The sequence below is a fragment of the Triturus cristatus genome, chromosome 3_1 (assembly GCF_964204655.1).
Source record: "Triturus cristatus chromosome 3_1, aTriCri1.1, whole genome shotgun sequence".
Taxonomy (NCBI): Eukaryota; Metazoa; Chordata; class Amphibia; order Caudata; family Salamandridae; genus Triturus; species Triturus cristatus.
The window spans coordinates 209,824,394-209,846,524 of NC_140583.1; the positions used below are offsets into that span (position 1 = coordinate 209,824,394).

A 22,131-nucleotide genomic window follows, 5' to 3' on the forward strand; every position below is an offset into this window, starting at 1 on the left:
CACTGCCACAATATCCCTGAGGAACCCGCCCTAGCTTTGGCTCAGGGCTCAATAATCGCCACTGCCGCAGAAAAGAACGTCCAGCTTCCAGAGGTCTATCAGCAGTACGAACAGGTGTTCAGTGAAGTCCAAGCAGAAGAGTTGCCACCCCACAGACGATATGATTGTCAGATAGACCTTGTTCCAGGGGCAGTGGTTCCGAGTGGTCGGATTTATGCCCTGACGGAACCCGAAACCCAGTATTTAAGGGAATATTTGGATAAACTCCTGGGATTGCGCTTCATCCGCCCGTCCACTTCCCCTCTGTTCTTTATTCCTAAGGCCAATGGTGAGTTACGTGCCTGTGTGGACTATAGGGCCTTGAACGCCATCACCGTGAAAAATCGGTACCCATTGCCTTTGATCAGTGTATTATTGGAACGAGTCAAGAAGGCGGCTATCTTTACCAAGCTTGACCTTAAGGGAGCATACCACCTGGTTCGCATGAGACACGGCGATGAATGGAAGACCGCATTCAAGACCCGCTATGGGTTGTTTGAATATTTAGTGATGCCGTTCGGGCTGTGTAATGCCCCCGCGGCGTTCCAATATTTCCTAAATGACATCCTACGGCACATCTTGGACCACTATGTTGTGGTTTACATAGACGACATTCTGGTGTATTCCGATGATGAAGAATCACACGTCCAACATGTGAAAACGGTGCTCGGAATATTACAAGAGCACAACCTCTTCTGCAAGTTGAGCAAGTGCGACTTTCACGTCCACATTGTAGAATTCCTGGGGGTTATACTGAGCCCAACTGGCCAGGAAATGGCAGAACGTAAGGTCACAGCAGTGAAGAACTGGCCACCTCCCCAAAACGTTCGTGACGTACAGTGTTTCATTGGCTTTGCCAACTTTTATCGGAGGTTTTATCTATCGCTTCTCCAAATTGGTTGCCCCACTGACCCAGCTGTTGAGGAAATCTCAGAGGTTTACCTGGGACGAGGCCGCTCACCGGGCCTTTGTGGCTTTAAAAAAGGCTTTTGTTACCGCACCCATCCTCTCGCACCCGGACCCTGAGAAACCCTATATTGTGGAGGCCGATGCCTCAGACGAGGCCGTAGGAGCCGTTTTATCACAGAGACATACCACCACAGGTCAGCTCCACCCGGTGGCGTACATGTCCAGCAAACTTAATGCTGCCGAAAAGAACTACCCAATAGCCGAAAAGGAGCTCCTGGCCATTAAGGTGGCGTTTGTGGAATGGAGACATTTCCTTATGGGAGCCAGACATGTGGTGACGGTGTACACCGACTACAGGAATTTGCAATTCATGACCGCCGCCAGACATCTCACTCCCCGACAGCTTCGTTGGATGTTGTTTTTCTCTGGCTTCCATTTCGTCATCACCTACCGGCCCAGAGCGGAGAACAGGAAGGCTGACGCGCTCACACGCCAGTCTTCTGCCAAGAAACCGGAGTGGGCTCCGGTGAACAGCATCATAGCTAAGGGTCAAGTGATATGCGCCATACAACCAGACGCCTTCCTCAAAGATGTTCAGAGAGGGGTGGCGTCAGTCGGCTGGAAAACCTGGCTTCGATACCACCCGGAATGGCGTCTCCATGGGGGGTTCCCCTTGCGGAACAATCGTCTGTTGATCCCCACGGTACGGTTGCGAAAACAAGTGTTCATGTGGTGTCACATGTCCCCCTGCGCTGGACATCTTGGGGTGGAGAAAACTAGAGAACACATTGCCCGCCAGCTCTGGTGGCCGTCAATGAGGGCGGATGTTACGGACTGGGTGTCCTCCTGTGCCCCGTGTGCCACGATGAAATCAGACCATAGACGCCCACAGGGTTTGCTTCAACCCCTTCCAACCCCTAAGAAAGCCATGGGACAACATTTCCTTGGATTTTATAGTCGGGTTGCCCAGGGATCAGGGCTGCACAACCATACTGGTGGTGATTGACTACTTGACGAAAATGGGGCACTTCATTGCCTGCAAACAGGTGCCTACTGCTGGCCAATTGCCGGGGTTGCTGATGGTGAATGTGGTGCGGTTGTACGGATTGCTAAGTGTGATTGTATCCGACAGGGGGTCGCAATTTACGGCCCAGTTTTGGAGGAAATGGTGCTCCTCCCTGCATATCAAAAACCAAAGGAAATAATGGACGGAGTGTTGAACATTGCAAGCACTCAACCCCAGTCAACTGATCTGGGTTTAATCCATCACCGTTCTTTAGCCCACTCTGCCACCCCAGTTCAGACATGGCCATAAGCAAATCAGTCTGACCCTGTGCCTCATGGGAACAGTCCAGCCCGAACTGCCAAGCCATGTCTTCCCTGGACCGGAAACAAGCTTCCTAGTACCAGTTTCTGGCATTTCAGCCGTCTTCAGCCAGGCTTGCTTGAATCCAGTGGCAAAGTGAGCAAGGGACTCACGTCTGAGCATACCCTGCCAACTTATGGCGAACAAAGTAAAAACCAAAGGAAATGATGGACGGAGTGTTGAACATTGCAAGCACTCACCCCCAGTCAACTGATCTGGGTTTAATCCATCACCGTTCTTTAGCCCACTCTGTCACCCCAGTTCAGACATGGCCATATGCAAATCAGTCTGACCCTGTGCCTCATGGGAACAGTCCAGCCCGAACTGCCAAGCCATGTCTTCCCTGGACCAGAAACAAGCTTCCTAGGACCGGTTTGCATATGGCCATGTCTGAACTGGGGTGGCAGAGTGGGCTAAAGAACGGTGATGGATTAAACCCAGATCAGTTGACTGGGGGTGAGTGCTTGCAATGTTCAACACTCCGTCCATCATTTCCTTTGGTTTTTGCTTTGTTCGCCATAAGTTGGCAGGGTATGCTCAGACATGAGTCCCTTGCTCACTTTGCCACTGGATTCAAGCAAGCCTGGCTGAAGATGGCTGAAATGCCAGAAACCGGTCCTAGGAAGCTTGTTTCCGGTCTAGGGAAGACATGGTTAGGCAGTTCGGGCTGGACTGTTCCCATGAGGCACAGGGTCAGACTGATTTGCATATGGCCATGTCTGAACTGGGGTGGCAGAGTGGGCTAAAGAACAGTGATGGATTAAACCCACATCAGTTGACTGGGGGTGAGTGCTTGCAATGTTCAACACTCCGTCCATCACTTCCTTTGGTTTTTGCTTTGTTCGCCATAAGTTGGCAGGGTATGCTCAGACGTGAGTCCCTTGCTCACTTTGCCACTGGATTCACAAGCAAGCCTGGCTGAAGACGGCTGAAATGCCAGAAACTGGTCCTAGGAAGCTTGTTTCCGGTCCAGGGACGACATGGTTTGGCAGTTCGGGCTGGACTGTTCCCATGAGGCACAGGGTCAGACTGATTTGCATATGGCCATGTCTGAACTGGGGTGGCAGAGTGGGCTAAAGAACGGTGATGGATTAAACCCAGATCAGTTGACTGGGGGTGAGTGCTTGCAATGTTCAACACTCCGTCCATCATTTCCTTTGGTCTTTCCTCCCTGCATATCAGCACTGCTCTATCCACCAGCTTTCACCCTCAAACTGACGGCCAGATGGAGCGCCTTAACCAAACGCTGAAGCAGTATCTCCGCTGTTACGTTGACGTTAGTTCGAACAACTGGGTGGATTATTTGTGGCTTGCTAAGATCGCCTATAATAACGCCACGCACAGTTCTACTGCCTCTTCCCCTTTCTATTGCAACAATGGGCACCATCCTCGGTTTCTCCCTTTCGTTCATCCGGCAATGGTTCACACCCAACCCGGAAGTGTCCAAGAGGGTGGCCCATATACGGGAGACTCTAACCAAGGCGCAAGAGCATCTCCGGGCGGTTAAGTTGCGTTATAAGGCCGCGGCGGACAAACACCGACGGCAGGGGCATTAGTACTGTGTGGGGGATGCGGTTTGGTTATCCACCAGGAATGTACGCTTTAGGAAACGTAGCGTGTTTAACCCCCGATTCATTGGGCCTTACCGGATTGTGAAACGCATAAGTCCGGTGGCGGTGAAACTGAAACTCCCGGCGCACCTGCGCATCCATCCGGTATTTCACGTGTCCTTATTGAAACCATCCACTGCACGCATCCAGAAGCCACCTCCGCCGGTTATGGTGGAGAGCGAAGTTGAATACGAAGTGCAGAGGGTGTTGGACTCTAAGTTAAGCCGCCGGAAACTGTGGTATTTGGTGGCATGGAAAAGTTATGGCCCTGAAGAAAATTTCCGTGAGCCTGCGCTGGGCGTTCATGCTCCCCGTTTGGTGGCGGCCTTTCACCGTGCCAATCCGTTGAAACCCGGTCCTTAGGCGCGCTCGTGTGTGGGGAGGGATGTACTGTCATGGCTGCATCCCGGCGAGCGCACGTAATTAGGAACGAGGAACAGTCACCGGCCGCCCACCGCCCGGTCAGGAACTACACAACCCAGAATGCCTAGCGCGTCACGCTCGACGTCGCGAGAAGACGCATAAAGCAGGAAGTCGAGTCCCGGGACGCTGTCGGAAATTCTCAGCTCCGAGGTACTTTCGTCCGCTACAGTTCCAGTTCTCATACTCCTGGTCCGGTAAGGGTGCTTGCACCACATCTTGTCCTTGTCCTTGTGCCAACCTCCGTTGGTGAGCGGCTGCTCGTGCGGAGGCTGGCATTCTTTGATTTACATTGTTAATCGCACTTTGGAATTGATCGGCCTGCATTGTCGGCCGGCGGGGGTGAGAGGCGTTCCCTGGGGGTCATCGCAACTGGTACTCTGGATGTGATCGGCCTGCATTGTCGGCCGGCGGGGGTGCATTGCCACTATACGTCCTAGGGGCGTCTCACCTGTACCAAGGTCTTTTAAGTTGCTCTGGTCCAACCAAAGTTCATGTAAGAGTCATTACACTGGGTACAAACACTGCAACGGTTGTCTGGATCACAGACGGTTACGCTACAAAGCAAAGTAGCCATGGAGGGGATGAGCTAAGTGACTGAACGCCTGTGGCTTGCTGTGCATGTGATGTAACAGAGTCACAGTATTGTTTAATGGTATATCTCTGGCTCTATCTTTAACAGGGGTTGGCATGAGTGGTAGAGGTCTACGCTCTATCCCTGTGATGAACGGTGGAGTCTAGAGAAGGGTAGATGCTGGGCCAGAAATTCGTGCCTGAGTATAACGAGAGTTGGATCGTGCATGCATGATTGTTTGTTATTTCTCTCGTTCCTGCAGAATTACCCAAAACAAGTTCACCCTCACAGAAGTCTCCCCCTCCACTATTGTTTCTATCGCAATCACTACCTGGATGATTCTTTTCTTTACAGGTACAAAGGGTTCCATACAGGGCTTGGCCTAGAGGCCTGGCTTTCGTAGAATATGTGTTTATGAAGGCGATGTTTATCATTGTATGTTCTATTTCTTCTCATTTCAGATCTCCCTCCCTGCTGTTCCCTTCCTTTCCTTCCCCCACTTGATCCTTACGATGACCTGTGCCATCACGGCTTGTAGGCTTGGTTAGAACAAGAGGTGGACCTCTCATTCATCAAATTGATCCTGAGGACTGGTCAGCGTAACACAGGAGCCGTAGGCGCGGTACCAACAGGGTCTCTTTCGCTGAGCCTACGGGGCCAAAGGCGCGCCGGCAAGGTCAGGCTGCACAAATATGGCACAAATGGCATCAGAATTACTTTAAATGGAAGGGGGTCACTTCTGGCCCCGGAAAAGAAGGGAAAGGCACAGCCGACCCAGGCACCCACTTTGCAGAGCAGGGCCTTCAACGCCGAGACTCGTCCATCTCGTCCGGCAACGAAAGGAGTGAAGTCAAAGCATGCTTCGACTTCTTGTGCTTTTTATGGTACTTCTTAGCTGATCTCCACGACTTTGAGTGGGAGGAAGAAGACTTTGATCCCCCGGAGAGGTGATCGGACCTTCCTCTCGACCAGGAGCAAGATCGCCGTGGAGATCTCAGGGGCACTGGACGCCGGGCCGCAAGCAGCTCTAGGTAATGCTCCCTAAAAGCTTTCGGCACCATGGGAAGTTGGAGCACGACTTTGGGTCGTGGGTGTGCTCAAGGCACCAGAGACACCAGATGGGGGTCTGTGATTGACATGGCACTGTGACAGGCGCCACACAGTTTGAACCACAAGGTCTTCTTACTGGACATTCTATACCAATAACTTAGTCAAAAAGTCTGGTGGGTAGCTCTCTGCGATGGATCTGCACTGGCTGGAGCTGAAAGAAAAGAACTGACGTCAGCGCGCTGGGGTGGTGCCTGTATAGATTATGTGGATGTCACGATGACGACGAAACTGACGTCTACGACGTCACATGGAGTCAACAGACGCCACCTATCAGAGCGCAAGGTTACTGCTATAAAATCTTACAGATCCAGCCTGACGCCTGGCAGTTCCAGGTAAGGAATCTGTGGCTAGATGTCTCTATCAGATAAAAGAGAAACAGTGGAGTGAACCTGCAAAAGTATAGCATATCGCCCAAGGGTCAAAACGCTGATTAAAGTACAGCAAGATTTTGAATAAATGTGATGACTTCCCCATGTCAATCTCTCATGTCATTACGTTGCAAAACCACAACCTTATTTTTCTAATAATTTACTATACATTAAAGCAAGCATCAAATACAAAAAGGCTTTCATACTAGGCACCAAAAGAAGAAGTCTATTTTCTTCCCTACTGACTCAAATAGAGGGGTTTAGGTAGGATGAAACTAGTTTTGCTTTTTCTCCTTTACACAACCACATACATTTTCCAATATTGCCTTACTATGACTTGATGCGACCTTCAACAGGACATCTATGGTATTTGGCTATGTTGGTTCTTACTAAAGTTCTACATATTTAGCCCATTACACTGAGACTCGAAAAGACACATTTATGATACTCTCGCACACACTCTAAAACACAGACAAAACAGAGAATTACTCTTGCCCAGATTGGTTTTTTTTTGTTGCCATTTTTCTAAACTTGTGCTATTATCTCTCAACCTGGGCATAATGTTGGGGGTTGCCCTGTAGTCACACATACCTTAAGGGTTCGGTGCCACCACCTTTGTCCTCTTTGTTACCCCTGTTGACACAGAATTTGGCTTTAATCGCATTATATATTGTACAATTTGTCTTTTATTGCTGCATAATTTGCCTATATATCTAATCACGGATGATATGATACTAGTCTTGTCTGATCTACTGAAATCCGTACTCCAAGTGCTAAAAGAGCTTTGGCTGTAAGATAAATTCCAAAACGTCTGATATACTACACCTGACTTTAACAGGACGCTCACAGGAGCAGGTGGGGTTTGGTCTAGGCATTCTGTTGAGCCAATAATAAAATGAAATACCTAAGAGTCTATATTATGCAGGGAATACAGGTGAAGAGAACTAGTTTGCCAGCACTGTAGGATAAGCATTTGATGAACATGCAGCAGTGGCATTCTGTGCAGATATCCTAGGCCATTTAAGAAGGTGTCATGCTCTTTTTAAAATGTTGCTAGCAGCCAAACTGGAGATATCATGCCATAGCAAGCGGGGGAAGTTTAGTCAAAGAAAATGGTTAAATTGGTACATTGTAGCTGTTTACAGACACCATTATATACCCATTGAGGTGTTGGATTGATTTGGCAACTTCTTTTGGATTCATTAAGGGATGCCCAGAAGTGAATTGACCAAGATTCCTCTGTGCACTGGGACTCCACTAGCAGCACTGATTGTCAGGGAGTCATTGGTCTTAGTTGAATCTTTCACGGTTTTCCTTTTCCAACCTAGAAGGCACAAAAGGAATGCAAAGACTACTGATGTGCTTTTTCAATGGTTTCTTGTTTTTAGAGGCCAGGAGTGAGGGAGAATGGCTGGAGGCAGACCACCATGATGTAACTACTCAATTCCAGATCTTAGCAAGGTTGAATCTGTTTGCCCCTGTTCTGTTTGCTAAAGCTCAATAAAATGTAGATGGATAAATATAAGTAATTGTGAAGCCCCTTATGATATATAAATGCATTTAAGACATATGATATGCAAGGAATAAGTAAGGAGCATAAATTAAACACAAAGATGTATTTTTACACCACCAGTTCTTAAATTTTAGACTTCTTTGAATCGCTACTAAAGTAAGTTGAAAACTCCATCCTACGCAAATTCTAGGGTTTGAATATTAAAACAAAGCACAAGAATACAGTAACAAGGGCACATCAAACAAATACACAAATTATGAAGTATTTGATTAAATTCACCCGCAAATAATTAAGAGCAAAACATTTACATTTTAATGGGAAGGTTGGAGATTTTCTAAAAGATTTAATTTTTGAAAAAATAAGTGATATGCTAAACTTTATTACTTGTAAATCATGCTCTCTTTCTGGTGGTGTTTACCAGTGCCTCAATTGCGGTAATCTACTGTACATAAAAGATTGTTTTCTGTACCTGAGCCGCTCCTAGAAACCAAACTAGGCATACCAACATTTAACCTTCAATTTCAAATGTCCTCACTCTTACAAAATTTTCCATGTTGACTTTAATGTATATTTACTTTATGTATCTGCTAATATTTTTCTCACCAGTCGTGGTCCCCCTGAGTAGTCACAAAGAAGGACCCCAGTTAAGAATCATTCTACACCGGGCTTCTTCAACCAGTAACTCGTGAGCTAATGGTAGCTCTCCAGTTACCTGTAAGTAGCTCTACTGTGTACAGCACAGGCCACTAAATTACAAGATTTTTCTTGGCCGAATAAATATATGAATACCAAAAACAGAAAGTCCGAATTCATGACAAAATTGTGTACATTTTTATAACGTATGAGCTTATGTTGGGAGAAAAATGGTTGTATTTCCAAAATGTATTTAAAGATGATATTTGAGTGATAAATCGGGTGTTGTTGAGGAGATTTATTACCAATATTATACCTTAGTCCCAGGAGCAATGCAGCCACGGCTGTTGTGTATTACCAATATAAAGGCATTCCAAATTGGCAAATACTTTTTTACATTACTGTAGGTAACCCTGCCTGATGCACTTAGGAGATCACTGCTGGCATTTTTGCACAGGGCGCCCACTGTTGTCTGAAATGATCACTATTACAATACTAATAAAATTGGTAGCTTGGATGATTTTAATTGAGCATAAGTAAATCCTATCACAAAAAAGGTTGGAGACAGACCCCTGTTCTACACTATCCCACATTTGATCTCTATGAATTTGTAATGGTGTCAAGCATGAGCTTAATAATGAAGGTAAAATATGCCTTCTATCCCTTATATGACCTATGACATAAAGAGATTTTATTTTATGAATCAGAATAAAAAAATAAAAAATTTATTAAAATATATTTAATGCACAAGAAAAACATACCATTTTCTGCAAGTGTCCAGTAGTACCACGTTCAGAGCAGTTTTCCTTTCTTGCATTCTTTGCAGGATTTTTTGGACACTTATGCAGTTTTCAGGGAGGTATGGTTGCGGAGCGTCAATTGGCACCATATAATTTCTCCCAGGATGTTCATATCCGTGACCAGCATAGTAAAACAAAGCTGTGGGTCACCAATATAGTATGCATATTAGATCGACCAGAAATCAATATATAGTATTCAGCCCCTAAAAAACTGGCATTACATAACAAGCCACAATCTCCAAGCTGTTAAAGTAAGGAACGAAGGCTTATCACTAGGCATGCAATGTCAAAGCACATAAGTAGATGGTAACCAGGCAGGTGAAACAAAATGGTCACACTGACTGAATGACATTTCTGAACCTGATCGGCGACAGGATCTGTAAAATGAAAAAAGTTAACTGTTCCCCAGACACCAAAACTGTATTTTTTATCGAAATCCTGTAACAAACTTGCACATTTTACACTGTATGTTCAAGCAAACAATGCTATGTTGTTAAACTCAATAAAAAAAGACTACTGTGAAACACTAGATCCTGGAATAAGAGCATGTCCATTAATGTTACTAAAATACAGAACATTAAATGACAGAGCTGAGAGAGTTTTTGCAAGTTGGTTACTATATATGTAGTCTCTATTTATTAATTATAGTAGGCATCAGCAAAGGGTATTATCAGAAAGAAATAAAAAGCACAAGGGTTGGTTTAAAAAAAGGCAATTTTGCATGTTTATTAGTCACAAATTATAAAAAAAAGTGCACGTGGATATATTAAATTTCAGAAAACTAACATTGTGCCTGCAAGAAACATCAGCACAATACCGCTAATAAAACATCTCAGATGAAAAGGAAATAGAAAAGTGGCTAAAACTGAACTTAACTATACAGCAGCATAAGTGGAATGGCCCTAATCTGGCACAATAGGGAATGAGTTTAAGCCAAAATATAAAATGTTTGTACAGGCCTAAGCCTGTTAAGTAAACCTATGAACAAAGGGGAATTTGTTTTTATCTGTTTTGAGAAAAAAGAGCGGTGGTAAGACAGCAGGCTGAGAAGAGTTCAATGGGCATGCAATAACTATTAAAGTGGCAGCAGTAGTTCATTGTAATTGCACAGCCACATTAAGTCTAATTTCTAGTAACACGAATTGTACGGTAAAACAAATGGGTACAGTATGAACCTAGATACCAATTAATAGGGTTTAGAAAAGTAGAATCTGCTTTCATGGTTACCCCCAATTTTTGCTAGTGTCAGTTAATTTCTTTGACTACTTACTTCGTTACAATTGGTACGTTCCTAGCGAGTTTTTGATATATTGTATATACTAAAACAAACGAAAAAAAGATTTTTACAAACGGCAATTAAAAACAGATAAAATCAGTGAAGAACTGGTATAGAACCAATAAATCAATTCAATACTGAAGGATCCGTCCCCTTGTGTGCAAACTTTGCGAGTCTTGCAAAGAGGGTTGGAGTCTCCGAGTTATAAAGTGCATTCATAAAAATCTTAAAAATGTTCAAACCATATATTAAGTAAAAGATTCAATGTTATTGTAAAATGCATGAGTCCGACAACAGCATGTATAAATCGAGTACTAAGTATAATTTGGATGATTCCATTTCAATAAAGTGCAAAATGTACAATCCTAAACGAAGCATGGATTCTTCGTACCAAGTAATTTCATTTCAAAAAGATGCGATGTACGCGGCTTAACTTAAGAGTTCTTTAGCCTTATGTGCACACTTTGCAAACCTTGCCAATTCCATTGGAGTCTCTAGATTAAAAAGAAGTTTTATAGCTTCAGTACAGGTTCGCACCCCATGTTTTAAAAACAAATGTTTCAATAAAGTGTGATGTGCGTGTAACAAACAATGAAATATACAAACCAGATTGACCAAGGATTACTCGTATTTGTGGCAAAGTCTACAAGTTGTTATTGCCGCTAGGGCTTTCCAGCGCCTGTTTTTATCTTTAATCGGCAAAACCATAAGTCTCACCATAAAAATTTGCTTTCAGATCGACTTATTTGTTCAAACTCTTTATTTTAGAAGAGAAGGAGTGGTATCATGAGTACAGCAATACGCCTTCAACCCTGGAATGGGCCGGCTGCATGATTGGGCTAGCGTTCAATATGCATAGTGAAGGCATCATTTGACATTGCAGTTAGGTTGGATTACACAGAAAGTCGCCTACAACCCACACTGGAGCTGGCCGCGTAACGTGACAGCTGTAACAAGTAAAGGCTATGATAGGACTTCGGCATGTACGCAGAGCAGAGATAATCAAACCAACTCTAACAGGAACAGAGGGGCAGTAAGGGAAGGTCAGAGGGAAAGAGAGAGGGCCCCCGAGGGGCAAGGTGTAGGAGAGGAGTAGAGGTACTGCAGGCGAGAAAAAAAGAGCGCTGAGCAAGTAGTGCTGGGAGTTAAGACCCAATTTACAGTGCAATTTCGATGTGTCTAATTTGGGTAGCCTTGAATGGACAGTTTGTTGTATGACTGTCTATATCGCTTTTGAGCAATGCCCATTGCACATCAGCTCGTTAGGTCGAGCAGTGGTCAATGATCATGAAATGACATCTAGGAGTGCCCATTACATAAGGGTACCAATCCAGCTTCAAGGATGTGTCTGCTCCCGTTAGTGATATGCGTGTGGCCGGGCTTAACAACAAAAGCCGGCCTCCTGTGTGCACTATTGCATGTTGCAGCTATGGTTGAGATATCACCAAACAGCCAATGCTCCGAGCCAGCCCCTACCACTGCAGAGGCAAGCCCACGAGGCACCGCTGACTGGTTTGCTTACAGAAGAAACCCAACCACAGCGGATAGCAGTGCATCGAGTACAAGAAGCAAAGGGGAGGAGAAAGAAGAGACATAGTGCAGAATAGAGAGGGGTAGAGAAGGCGGGCGAGAGATAGGGTCGAAGGCATGGCAGAGGAGAAGGCGGGGGGTAGAGGGCTGATGCTGCAAAAGCCGTGGAGATAGGGCGCGCCAGCGCTACTGTGCAAGGGGCCGCCAGCAGACTCTAGGGGCATGCGTGTCAGGATCAGCATTGGAAATGGCAATGGGAAAGTGGAGGCCCCATGTGTAGGGAGAGGGAATACAGACAGATGTTACCCGGGATACATCTCAAGTTGGGCTAGATGTGAGCTTGCTGGACCTATCTGTGTCAAGAGGGGAAATAGCATCGTCAAAGAGGCAGAGGGCCTTCAGCCTCGGGGGTTTGAGCCTAGCATATTCCTGCCGACCTAAGTGATCCACCAGAGGGCCCCACAATTTAGTAAACTTAGCGTCTCGGTTTTGTAGACGCGCTGTGAGCAATTCCATCGCTACTGTGTGCCACAGCCGTGTGAGCCATACATTAATCGTGGGAGTCTCCGCTTTTTTCCAGTAGAGGGCAATAGTTTGCTTGGCCGCACCCAGCATATGTAGGCTCAGATGCCGGTCACACCGAGTCATGGCGCGCAGGTTCACCGGCCGAAGGCCCAAGAGAATTGTAGCTGGATTTTCTGGGAGCGGGTACCTAGCACCAGTCGAATATGACTGAGAACCTTCTTCCAAAAGATGGTCAAGAGCGGACACGTCCAACAGATATGGAGAAAGTCCCCAGAGGCGCCAGCGCAGCGCCAACAAAGAGGGGAGGCAGAAGGAAACATTTTGTGCAGCCTGTCGGGAGTATAGTACCATTGCGTCATGACTATAGGCAGACTCCTGTTGGGGAATGCTACGGTAGAGCTTCGGGATATCACGCCATAGATGCGCCCATTGGGTGGGTGTAATGGTAGTAGCAGTGTCCGATTGCCAGCGTTGTTGGTAGGGGTGCGGGACAGTTCGCTGCGGGTGTTGGAGAACGTGGTATGTGCGTGATATTAGGCCTCTGGTGTTGTCGAAGGAGCGTACCAATCGCTCAAACGAGGTGAGGGGCCTAGTAGCCGCTGACGTCAGCGAGAACGCCTGTATCCAATGTCTGAGCTGAACGTATTGGAATCGAGCCCCCTCAGATAACTGGAAGTCTCGTTTACATTGTTCGAAAGTTTTGAGAGACCCCCCTGTAAATAGGTCTCTAATGGTCCTGCAGCCCCCCTCCGTCCACTCCGAGAAGTAGGGTGGGTGATAAGCCGGCGGGAAATGGGAGTTACGAACAATGGGGGTATGGGGAGATGGGAAAGAGGCAAAGCCTTTGCACACTGCTATTTTATCCCAAATCTCAAGAACAGTCTTGGTGGGCACAGCGAGGTAGGCGCTTCGGGTGCGTGTCTCTCGTGGGAGGCATACCAGGTCCCAAATAGGGCGACAAGCCACTGCCCAGTCCATGTGGAACCAGACCTTCTCACTCTCCCACGCCATCCACTCCGAGATGAAGCAGAGGTGCGACGCCCAGTAATACTCCAGTAGGTTGGGGCAGGCCAGTCCTCCTCTGTCTCGTTGGAGCATGTGTATTTTGTTGGAAATAGTGTTTTTTTCCCTCCCCATACAAACGCATTGAGTTCACGCTGGAGGCCCTGAATTTGGCGTTCAGGGATAGGTGTAGGTAAGGTGTGAAACAGATAAAGTATTTTCGGGAGAATTGACATTTTAACCGTATTTAATCACCCCAACCATGAGAGCAATAAAGGCTTCCAGGCCCTTAAGTCATCCACAACCGCAGCTTTGCACTTCTGCCAGTTTGCTTGAGTCCATGTGGCGAGAGTGGGTGTTAGGTTGAGCCCCAGATATCGGATGGAACGGGATGCCCACTGGTAGGGGACGAGAGCTTGTAGTGCAGAAACCTCATCCGTGGGGAGCGTAAGGTTTAAAGCCCATGACTTTGTGTGGTTGATCTTGAGCTCCGAGGCCTGTTCATACAATTGGAGCAACTTATACAGGGCAGGCAATGATTCCCGCGGGTTGGATAAAGTGAGAAGAAGGTCATCCGCAAATAAAGCTATTTTGTGATCCAGACCTCCAAGCCTGATGCCATGGATATCTGGGGCTTGACGAACCATGTTGGCCAGAGGTTCCACCACAAGGGCAAACAGTAGCGGGGATAAGGGGCATCCCTGCCTGGTTCCCCTATGGATGGAAATGGGTTGTGTGAGTTGGCTGTTGACGCGCACCCTAGCAAACGGGAAGAGATAAGGGGCCATGATTCGGGCAATCATTTGCGGCCCTAACCCTATTTTCTGCAAGACCGCCCGAAGGAATACCCAGTCGACTCGGTTGAATGCCTTCTCAGCGTCAAGGGAAAGCAAGCAGGCGGGTATGTTCCAGTGATGCGCCTTCCCCACCAGATGCACGATACGCCGGACGTTGTCTGCCCCCTGACGCTAATGTATGAATCTCACCTGATCAGGTTCTATGAGGCCCGGTGTGTGCTGAGGCGTTTAGCTAATATTTTGGTATAAAGCTTAAGGTCTGTGTTCAGGAGCGCGAAGGGGCGGAACGAAGAGCAGAGCGTGGGATCCTTCCCAGGTTTGGGGATCAGGGCAATTTCAGCCATAGCCATGTCTGAAGAAGGGCCCACCCCCTCTGTGAAAGAGTTAAAAAGGCGCAAGAGGTAGTGTTGTAGCTGCAGTAAAAAGGCGCGATAGAACGAGACCGGCAAGCCGTCCGGGCCCGGGGTTTAGCCCAGAGGAAGATCCTTCAGTGCTCCGGCCAATTCCTCCAGAGTGAGGGGGGCTTCCATTAGCTGAGAGTGATGTGTGTTAATCGGGGTCCAGGCACTAGCGTCTAAGGCAGTTAAGAGCTGATCTGGTTCTGACGACTCCCTAGCATAGAGAGACAGATAATAAGTCTGGAACGTCTGGAACTTAGCGGCTTCAGTAGTGGCCCAGGAGCCGTCTTCCAGTTTGATCTTGGCTATATGTGCTTTCTCTGCTCGTTTCCGAAGACGACGAAAGATCGACTTATTTAACACAGTGTCAAGATATGGCTGCCGTAGGCGGTCTCCATAGGAACTTGCAGGTATCCCAATATTACTACTGGAAGAATTCAGTTCCTTCATGTCCTCTTCCTTTGATAATAATCTAACTTGTTTTTTCAGTATAGACTTTAGGATGCCAGGCTGGTGAATAAGATCCTGCAGTTTGGTTGTGTCGAGGTGCAAATTCAGTACAGGCAGTGTGCAGGCCTTCACTTCACGGATTATTTTCTTTCATAAATATTATCTTTAAAATTGACTTCACTGCGCAAACCCCTCGATGGAGCCGCTCCATTGAGGCCCAATGCTCATAGCTCTGTTTATTCAGCCCAAATTCCAATCGCACCAGAGCATTTCGGGTGTGAGCGGGAATCTGAAAGATTCGCTTAAATGCACGACAGTTGACATGTTCCATAATATTAATGAAAGCCGCCGGGAATGCTATTTGACCGTATGTGATTGACGGAAGCAGTTTGGCATTTATTACCTTTCTGATGGGTTTGGTCGATGGGCTTCTTAACTTGGAGTTTAGTTTGCACAGAGCAAACGTCACTGCTTTGGCTTTTGTTTCAACTGAAGCGATATGTGCTGTGGGCTTCCCGTTGCTCCTCTGCCACACCCCCAGGTAGTTGTATTTGGTCGCTGTTACTATTTTTAAATTTCCCAGTCTCCATTGTTGTCGGAGTTTCTTGGTATATTTTCCAAATATCAGTACCTTTGTCTTTCCTGCATTCACTCGTAATTTGTTGTTGTTGTTGTAAATGTTTAATGCATCCAGTAATCTTTGCATGCCTACTTCTGTATGGTCCAGTAACACCATATCATCTGCATACTGCATTAGACATAGTCGATTTGGGCCGATTTTAGGGGGTAAAAGGTTAGCGTTAGATATCATTTTTCCGAGGTCTGCCGTATATAGATTAAAAAGCAGGGGAGCCAATACTCAACCTTGCTTTAACCCTCTGTCTGTTGGTATTTTTTTAGTGGCTGAGTTCATCGCAGTTTTTACCCGTACCCAAGTTCCTGTGTAGAGACTGATTATGGCTTTCAACAGGTTTGCCGGTATCCCCCAGTCTTGCAGTTTCCGCCACAACAGACTCCGATTGACTACATCAAATGCCACGGAGTAATCCACGAAACATGCAAAGAGAGGAGGCGAGTTTTTCTGCACGGACTGTTCGATTAAGTAGGCAATAGCTACAATATTGTCCGTTGTAGATGCTCCTGGCCTAAAGCCGGAATGGTACGTGGGAAGAATTTCATTTTTATTAGCCCAGTCCTGCAGGTCTTGCAGGAGAAGGCTGGCGTATCCTTTCGCCTCGATGTCTAAAAGGGCAATAAGCCTGTAATTAGAAGGGTCCCCAGTGTCTCCCTTTTTGTGGATAGGTTGCAGCAAGGAGCCTTTCCAAGTCTCCGGGACTGTTGAGTTTGTCAGACAATGCTGATAGAGTGGCATGAGTGCGGTTCCCCAAAAGTCGGAGTCTTCTTTGAAAAGATGGCCTGGTAAGCCATTAGGGCCAGGTACCCCATCTTTTCTGATATTTTTTAAGAATCCAATCACATGATTCCCTGGCGCCAATGCTTCAGATGTTTCCTCAATGGTTGGCAATTTCCCTGCCGCGTATAGTCAAGGTATATCTACGGGAGAAGTGTCAGGCCAGCCCATGATAGTGAGGAGCCTTTGTGTGGCCAATGATGGTGGATTAGGGGCTCCATAGTATAGTTTGGTTACATGATTTATCCATGTGTCACTGGCGACCGCATTGTGTCGATCATGTCCATGCCCTGAAAGCCTGTTAATATACGACCATAATTTCGCCTGTTTGCTTGGAGTCAGCAAAGTGAAGACATGCAGCCATTCAGAGTCTTGTTGTTTCCTTTCATGATCCCATACATTTTTTCTGTGTGTTGTCCTTGCTAATAGTAGATTTAGATGTATTTCGTTTTTTCCCTCTCGCTTGTGGTTGCGTGAGGTTGTTCTAAGTAGCCTCTTGCTTTGCGCTACTTTTTTGCACCGAGGTTGGAGTTGGCAGAAAGGCCTTTCTCCAGATGTTGGGGGGTGCCTTCCTTGTTTACTTATTAGGAGATGATATACCTTAGTCGACAGTTTAATCCAATTCTCAGGGATATTGCCGCTTGTAAATTCTTCGGCTGTTTTTGGCCAGTCGCTTTTCCACCTACTTAGGACTGATGTATCTATTTTATTCCACTTTAGTCTCCTCAGTAAAACATGGATTTCATTTGATGGCCCACAAGGACAGTGGGCTGGTGCCAAATCGCTTGTAGGTTAATAGCTATGGCCAGAGGGAGATGATCGCTGCTCTGGATGAAAGGCTTTTGGAATTCCGACACCTGTCCATACAAAAGATTGCACACAAAGATATAAATCGATCATTAATTTGACCTTCCCCTGTGGATCTTTATTCATGACTGCTGCCGGCCGCTGACTCCTTTGTATTGATTTTAATCTATGTGTGTTTAAAAATGAGTTAATTACCATTCCTGCCCTGTCCGTGGGCAGTGCTTCATCTGGTGCCATTCCAAGATATTGGGTGTTAAAATCCCCAGCCATTATGCTCCCACAGTTTGGCTGGATGGTTAGTAGTTCTTCAAGCTTATCCACTAGTGCCCTCATATCGCTATGTCTGGGAGACTTTTGCTGTTAAAATAGATGTTCAAGAGTACAATCTTTATTGGACATCCATTCAATTTCATGCCTTGCAATAAAGCCGCTTGGACCATATCCGTTTTGTGTAGGGGTTTTATTTTTATGTTACTACTGATAAGCGTGTATATCGATAAACCCCCCGAAGATCTTCCGAATATATTGTATGTTTTTTGCTAGCTGCTGAAATTCCATGAACCCAGGTATCACCTCTGGGGCAAGCAGCCAAGTTTCTTGAAGGCATACCCAGACTGTAGAAATTCAAATGCTTCCTTGTTGTTTAGTGTGGTTTCCAGCCCATAAACGTTCCAGGAGATTACTTTCAGGGGTCTGCTCGATTAGTTGTTAGGATGGTCATTTCCTTTTATGCTAGGAACACGTTCGCCTTATTTGTCTGGAATTAGGCGAGAAGGTACTAGCAACGTAGTTTATCCCTTTTAATATAGACTTCTGTGGGCTCTGTACTGATCTAGGGTGAAATCTACTTGTTACCATTAATGGGTGTTTCTCCTCTTTAGGGATATGAACATTAATACCCCAGTTTGCAAATCGGTCTCTCTCTTTCATGATTCTTTGTGGAATGGAACCATTATTCCATTTTAGTGTAGTTGATTCACTTGATGTATTATTGCCCAGCGTTTTAAATTGAACTTGGATGAGATCTTCCATCACGATAGAGGAGAGCTCTAGGATGCGTTTTAGGATTTGTAAGCACCTATTCAAAATGTTTGAAATTCCCCGTGAGATATATTCTGGTGTAAAGATTATGGTGGTATTCTCTGCATTACTATGCTCTTGGAGCATTTGACTAGTGGCATAGGAATGTGTTACCCGGCTTTGTGCAGATATTGCCATTGCTTCCAAGTCGTTAACATCATGAGAACCCCAAGGCTCATTATTGTTCAGTGATGTGGTTGCTATCGTTCCTCCCTCTGGATCCTTGTGCCAAGTTTCCCGCTGACTTTCCTGGTACTGCTCCTCTGGGCGGCTATCTGTGGTAATTGTTTGCGAGGTCATTTTTAATTCTTCCTGTGGTTGTTTGGCTGTAATTTTAGCCATTCTTTCCTCAGTGGTGGGGATTATGATTAATTTGGCTGTGATTTTAGCCGGCCTTTCCTCGATGGTTGGGGTTATGATTGATTTGGGTTCAAGTTTATTTTTTGTCTGGCTTTCCTTTTAGAAGATCAAAAAACATTTTTTGGGTTCCTGGTTCCTTTGTTTTAGAGTCTTTTTGGCATTTATTTTTTGACGCTGAGTGTAGGAGAGTAGGGTCTGCTTTCTATGTTCACCCCCACTTTTTGCTTTTGCTTTACTGGTTTTCGACTTAGACGTGGCTGTGGGCCTGCTAATCAGACCCACAGCCCTGCTGTTCTCTCTCTAAATTGATACTATGTACTTTAGGTGCATAACCCATTTGAATAGGATCACCTTATTGGCCCCTGTACAGTGTACCTTAGGTACCCAGGGCATAGGTGTACCCTAGGCCTACCAGGGGCTGCAGCATGTATTATGCCACCCCTGGCCTGGCCTTCCATTATGACACAACTGGCTGATCACTCAGCTGGGGCAAGGTCGTGTAATCACCCCTTGCTTAGGTGTAGTATTCCTATACCTATCTTATATATAGACACATGTGTACCTATCAGCCACTCCTATGGCAGGCCTTAACAATCCTGGAGGCAGAGTGCTTGGTAACATGTGAGATGGTGCTCTAGCATGAGCTAAGCCTGTCTGCAGCTTTCGGAACCATGTCCTTATAGCTGTTCTATGATATAGCCTACCATATACTCTTAAAGTGCCTTATAATCTTAGACGGTTATGGTAACTATGGTTTGGCTTTATCGAAACATGTTGTGTAAGGTGTCTAACACTGTGGAATAATACCCCCATGCCATTTCTGGACATGAGAATATTATACCCCCTTCTAGAGGGAAAGACATGTTAAAATCATACTTCAACTGTTAGCCTCTGACCAAAGCCTCAGCATCACAAAATGGATACTGCTGCCACGACACAAGTCTGACCTCCTGCAGCTGGGAGTGATCCCAGCCAGGGAGGCCTGGACAATAGGTTTCCTGCTTGGGGAGGTGCTAGCACCTCCCCAGACAGCCTTTAGTGTATTGGGGCAGGGTGGGCTGAAAAGAATGAGACATGCCTGGGGCACACAAGGTGTTCCTTGCATAGTCCAGTTCAAACCGGCGCTGGGGCACTCCAGCCCCAGCTCTGGCGCGAAACTGGACAAAGGGAAGTGGGTGTAACCACCCCCTCCCAGGTCCCACCCATAAGGCGTGACCTAGCAGGTATCCCAGCCCCCCAGATTAGTATAAGAGTGGGAGTTGGGCCTCAAGACTTTAGATTATCCTGAACCTGCAAACTTGAACAGAAACTCTGGACCTTCGACATTCGACGAAAGAAGAAGACTGAAGAATCTCCCTTGTAGCCAAGGAGTGGCTACCCTGTGCAAACAGGCACCATCAAGAGACTACCCTTTGCTTTGCCCACGTTCTACGAGGAACCGACTGCAGAGCCCGACCAGAGCCTTGACTTCCAGACTGCTCCGACCCTGATCCACATCCACAGCAAAGCTGAGATCCGTGGAGGCGACGAGCGACGTGGGACCGGCTACCTGGGAAAAGTGGCTAGTAACTTAAAGCGCAGCTTCTGAGGTACCCTCGAAGTTGTGCACCGGGGATTGAGAAGCCCCAACCCCAAGCACCATCTGCACCGAAGATCAGCCCCCCACACTCCACGAGTCCTGCGTGGGGCCCTTCTGCATTTTCCTGCTTGCCGCGTCTGTCCGGTTGCTTGCCCGCTGGCTAGTGGCCTTTGTGACGACGCATCCTGAAATCTTCTGCGCTGGTTTGGCTCCTCCAGACTGGCTCCCGCTTCTCTGCAAAGAAGAAGCACCCCAGACCTTCCTGGTCTGCACCAGAAGCAAGTCCTCCGTTCTTCGTGGGTTCCGCTTGCCAAGGCTTGGTGAGTCCTAGTCCAACTTCGACGCCGCCGACAGCAAGAGCCTTCGTGGGACAGCTCGCCTCCTGGTCCTGGTCGTCCTCGATGCTTCCTGGTCCTCCTGGCTGCAGCGACAAGCTTCACCTTCACCTGCAATCTTCACGACATCGCCTGGTTCCTTCCTGGTTCCACGTGGTCACTGACTAGTGACCTTGACTCTGTCCCTTCTGCTTGCAGGTTTCCTCTCTTCTTGATCCCAGCCTTGGGATCCACCGGACACTCTTCACTGACTGCCTGTCAGCATCTTTCTTCAGGCATCCATAGGAGTCGACGACGAAAACGACGCATCTTCACCCCTATGCACCCGCAGCCTGTGGGCTAGGTAACTTGGGTACTCCGGTGCTCATCAGGATAGTGACTATCCTAGTGTCTAGTTTTCAAGTCTCAACTTCCTAGCTACTCCGGAAGTGTCCTAAATCTACCGTTTTCTAAACTGTACTATTGCTATTGACTTTCACGCATTACGCGTGAGTGTTTCCACTCTGCACACGAATCCCGTGGGCCTCCCACTTCCTAACTAACGCTAGTGTAGTGTAGCCCCAGCGATTCCCTAGGCCTAGGCCTATTCTATTTCCGTGACAGTGGTTCTTATACCACTTACTTAGTATATGGTTTGCGTGGCCCCTAGGGCCTAACTGTATTACTTACCTGTGTGACTTAATGTATGCTTAAATAAGACTGTGTTGTACTTACCTCTAAACTCATAAAGAGTGCTGAGGGTGTGACTAGAATAAATACACTTTATTTTATATATATATATCTGTTGTGGTGTCCTTTCATTTGGTATTCAAGGGATTATATATGGTATCACAGCTGGCTTCACATGCCATTCAGAGTTTAGCCTAAGACTGCTCTTGTCCATGCTACCACTAGGATAGCTGGTCTATAAGGTTGACTTTACAACCAATCACCATAAGGGTATTTGGACTGATATAAGGTGTACACTAGAACTAGTGACATCATACATCAGGCCAACTTCTCACATTGGTGAGCAGCGGTTGGGATCTGAGCTTGCTGTTGTAATACCATTGTAATCTTGAGATACTAAATTGAAAGATCACACAGATATTGTCTAGGTACATATAACATAGATTATAATACTTAAGTCCTACTGGACTTTGTAGTTGTAGGTTGAAGGGAGTAACACACCCTGACTACAACTACTAGAGAGGTTTAGTAGATACAACTAGTGTAGGTAGGTGCACACACCACACCCTC

The 22,131-nt window shown here is 46.5% G+C and overlaps 1 protein-coding gene across 3 annotated transcripts in view; it reads right to left on the bottom strand.

The window, feature by feature from the left end:
* The window catches only part of LOC146859938 (mucosa-associated lymphoid tissue lymphoma translocation protein 1-like), a 1,299,471-nt gene that overhangs the window by 331,241 nt on the left and 946,099 nt on the right, over window positions 1-22,131 (bottom strand). For all 3 annotated transcript variants that reach the window (XM_085643681.1, XM_085643683.1, XM_085643682.1), the window contains one exon: window positions 9,304-9,481. In XM_085643681.1, coding sequence (XP_085499807.1) covers window positions 9,304-9,481 — 178 coding nt within the window. The remainder of the gene's footprint in view (window positions 1-9,303; window positions 9,482-22,131) is intronic.